We start from the raw sequence: 3,397 nt of genomic DNA on the forward strand, positions 1-3,397 counted from the left end.
CAGCCTAGATGGACCCCATCCATTCACGCCAAACCCAATTACCCAAACACCGTATTCAATTCCTGCTCGACCAGCTTTGAAGCTTCATTAGCTGACACGCGTTTCCCAGCCAACCGTGACAGATGGGACGGTCAGAAGCTCGGGCAGCGTAAAAGTCCATAAACCGTTGGATGCAGGGTTCTTATTAGATCGACGTATGAGAAGTTACTCAAGGTCATGACGGGCAGATCTGGTTGCCTTTAAGATGCGATGGTGCCGCTCTCTCGTTCCTCGCTCTGTTGAGGGTCTCGAAACCCTCGTTTTTGTACCGTCTCTTCTGTTTTTGATATTAATTATTTTTTTCTCTTCCTCTGGCCGCTTTCCGGCGATAAATCTCGTTTGCCGGCAAAGGTCGTCGTTTGTTCGCTCCTTCCCGGCACTCCTTCCTTTTCTCATGGTTTCTCAGCCACCTCCGACGGAAGTTTCTTTTCGGAGGCGTGCCGGATTCCGACCGATCCCATATAATCCCGTACATGCATGGCGTCCGCTCTCTTGGCCAGCCGAAATGAACCGTGCTGGGGAGAACGGAAGGTTTATATGAGGAAAAACCCTAATTCTAACCCTCACCTGAAGGCTAACCCTAAGTCTAACCCTAACAAGCCGATCTATGACCCTCTAAGCCAGATTCATGGCCGGCAGGCCGACGAATCGGTAGCTGCTGCTCCGGCTCTGACAGATGATTCGTCTTCGCTGAAAAGGAAATCGATCAACCTCAACAACGGTAGAGAAACCTCGGTTGATGGATATGTTACCTTCAATATCGCGGCCTGCTCAAGAAGAGAGCTGAAGGAGCTCAAGCAACGCCTGATCTTGGAGTTAGAGCAGGTCAGAAACTTGAGCAACCGGATCGAATTGAGAGAGATCCAATCCAGGTCCGGTTACAGCGCTTCTGGAGGCTATGGCGGTAGGGAAGTCAATTCTGCAACAAGGCCACCGCCGCTGCACCTAAATTACTCCTTAGATTCACTCGGTGCAGATGGAACAAAAGAGAAACGAACTCCAAAGGCGAACCAGCATTATAGACCCTCAGAATTCCTCTCGGCGAAGGATGGGGTGCCTCATGATAAAAAGAAAGTTTCAGGAAGTAAGCGTCCTCTCTCCCTGGCTCTTGACAGAGATCCAAAGAGGCCGGCATTGGAACCTGCTGGTAAAACAGGAAAGCCGATGTCTGGCGCCATGAAACGCTGTGGGCAGATATTGTCGAAGTTAATGAAACACAAGCATGGTTGGATCTTCAATGCCCCTGTTGATGTTGTTGGCATGGGGCTTCATGACTACAACCAGATCATCAAACATCCAATGGATCTTGGAACCGTAAAAACGAAACTTGGCAAAAATCTCTATGCAACACCGCTAGATTTTGCCTCGGACGTTCGGTTAACCTTCAAAAATGCCCTAATTTACAATCCGAAGGGTCATGATGTTTATAACATCGCTGAACAGCTGCTGGCTCGCTTTGAGGAGATGTTTGAACTTGCATGCAATAAGTTAGAGAATGAGCAGCCACGCATGAATGCCTCCACCCCCACCAATGAGGAGGTGCGACAAAGGTCTTCAACGCGGGTTCCAACGCCGGAGAGTGCAAGAAGACCTGATTCCCCTCAAGTTCCAGCCCCAAATTTGGCTCCAGTACAAAATTCTCCACCAAATCCGCCAGCGGCTGCAAGGACGACTACGGTGAAGCAGCCAAAGCCAAAGGCGAAAGATCCTAACAAACGGGAAATGAGCTTCGAGGAAAAGGAGAAGCTGGGAAAGAGCCTGGAGAGCCTCCCTCAGGAGAAGATGGAGCAGGTGCTGAATATCATAAGGAGAAGAAATGCCAATGTGGCACAGCACGGTGATGAGATTGAGCTTGACATTGAGGTTTTGGACACTGAGACGCTATGGGAACTTGATCGATTCGTGTACAATTGCAAGAAGTTGATGAGCAAGATTAAGAGGCAAGCGATTGCTAGCAACCATATTTCTGCAGCACAAGAACAAGACATCAAGGTAATGGCATTATTTAATGTAGAAGTCCCTTGCTTTATGTTCCCGGCTTTTCCCTTGGCTAATGACATTTGTTTTCGTTTTAAGCAGTCTCCCATCCAGGACCATGAGATGCCTGAGGCTGGGGCTTCAGAGCGTACGGAAGCCGCTACAGCAGCAGAAGCCCAAACATCAGCTTCTTCTGCAAGGAAGGTCAAGAAGGGAGAAGCCGTGGATGAGGATGTCGATATTGGCGAGGATATTCCCACAAGCAACTTTCCCCCAGTGGAGATTGAGAAGGATGCCGGCTTAGCAAGCAGATCATGCAGTTCCAGCAGTTCAAGCAGCGGTTCATCCTCATCCAGTGGTATGAACGTGAAATCTATTGCTTTCTCTGTATATCTTTCCTCTGTGTTTTTAGATATTCTGTTGCAGAGATCTTATTTGGAGTTGCTGCAGATTCTGATTCAGGAAGCTCGTCAGGAAGCGATTCTGATGCAGACGATGCGCAGTCGCCATGCGTTGGGTCAAAAGCTTCGCCAAGGACGTGGTGATGTGGTGATGTGATCCCAATTCTGTGACCAATATACAAGGCGCTGAACTGGGGGTGTGGTGGCGAAAAGGTACAAAAATCGCCACTCTCAATAGTTACTCTAAAGTTTGCGCTACGCTACGCGAGAGATTAATACAAAAAACAACCAAGGCGATGAAGCTGAGGCTTTGTGGATTCTGTTGGTTTATAGGTCGTCTTCTGTTTATGTGGTTGCAGTTTCGGAGGAAAGAGGATGGGGTATCTTACGTCGCTTTGGCGCTCCTATTTTGTACCATATGTAAAGAGAGACCAATATCGACCAGGTAGAGATCAGAGGAACGGTAGAATTGAGATGATGTAGGTTTGGGTTAGTCGACCAAGAACATGGAAAGAAGATAAGCGTTGAGATAACCTTTTTTTTTTCTTGTACCATACAACATCACCATGTGATTTTCTCATCAGAGATCTTTTGGCAATTTAATTCTTTCCTTCTTCTACAATTTTCATTTCATTGATCACCCCACTTGCCCTGGGCCAAGAATAGATCAAAGCAACCCCAATCCGCATGACACAGACGATGCAAAATTCAACTCCAAGGACAAGCATGTGGCACTTGCTTCTTTTATTTAAAATAATTCCTGAACTGGACTGACTGAAACGCTTTAAACATTTACCTTTGTTCTTAAAGCTTTTGCTATATATACATCTGGCTTTGCCAACTGCCATCTTTAATTAATTAATTTAACTGGTTACTGACTTACTGGTCGATAAAAGATTTGTCCTACTTGGTAGGGTGCAGCCTGCAATGCTGCCAATGAACTGGTACACTGGTACTTGATCTTTGTGTCTGGAGAAAAA

At 47.0% G+C, this 3,397-nt stretch overlaps 1 protein-coding gene across 3 annotated transcripts; it reads left to right on the top strand.

The window, feature by feature from the left end:
• The first annotated feature begins 265 nt into the window (after positions 1-265).
• LOC148850747 (transcription factor GTE7-like) lies at positions 266-3,039 on the top strand. 3 transcript variants are annotated; one of them, XR_016098747.1, is made up of 4 exons: positions 269-2,031; positions 2,119-2,374; positions 2,467-2,630; positions 2,751-3,039. XR_016098747.1 is itself a non-coding variant. In XM_088942851.1 (3 exons), exons 1-3 carry the CDS (start codon positions 517-519, stop codon positions 2,559-2,561), a joined length of 1,866 nt encoding a protein of 621 aa, XP_088798977.1. In that variant the 5' UTR covers positions 266-516; the 3' UTR covers positions 2,562-3,039. The 3 variants fall into 3 exon arrangements, 1 of the variants encoding a protein (XP_088798977.1); XR_016098746.1 differs by having other exon boundaries at positions 2,777-3,039; XM_088942851.1 differs by having other exon boundaries at positions 266-2,031; positions 2,467-3,039.
• The last annotated feature ends 358 nt before the right edge of the window (positions 3,040-3,397 follow it).

The sequence above is a fragment of the Nelumbo lutea genome, chromosome 5 (assembly GCF_056320005.1).
Source record: "Nelumbo lutea isolate HS-2025 chromosome 5, American lotus-T2T, whole genome shotgun sequence".
Lineage (NCBI taxonomy): Eukaryota > Viridiplantae > Streptophyta > Magnoliopsida > Proteales > Nelumbonaceae > Nelumbo > Nelumbo lutea.

What these genes read in the sequence shown, in the direction of transcription:
- LOC148850747 (XM_088942851.1), top strand. Translation starts at nt 517, where the DNA reads ATGGCGTCCGCTCTCTTGGCCAGCCGAAATGAACCGTGCTGGGGAGAA. An exon ending in CACAAGAACAAGACATCAAG is followed by an intron (nt 2,032 to 2,118) that starts GTAATGGCATTA and finishes CGTTTTAAGCAG; the next exon opens with TCTCCCATCCAGGACCATGA. An exon ending in CGGTTCATCCTCATCCAGTG is followed by an intron (nt 2,375 to 2,466) that starts GTATGAACGTGA and finishes GAGTTGCTGCAG; the next exon opens with ATTCTGATTCAGGAAGCTCG.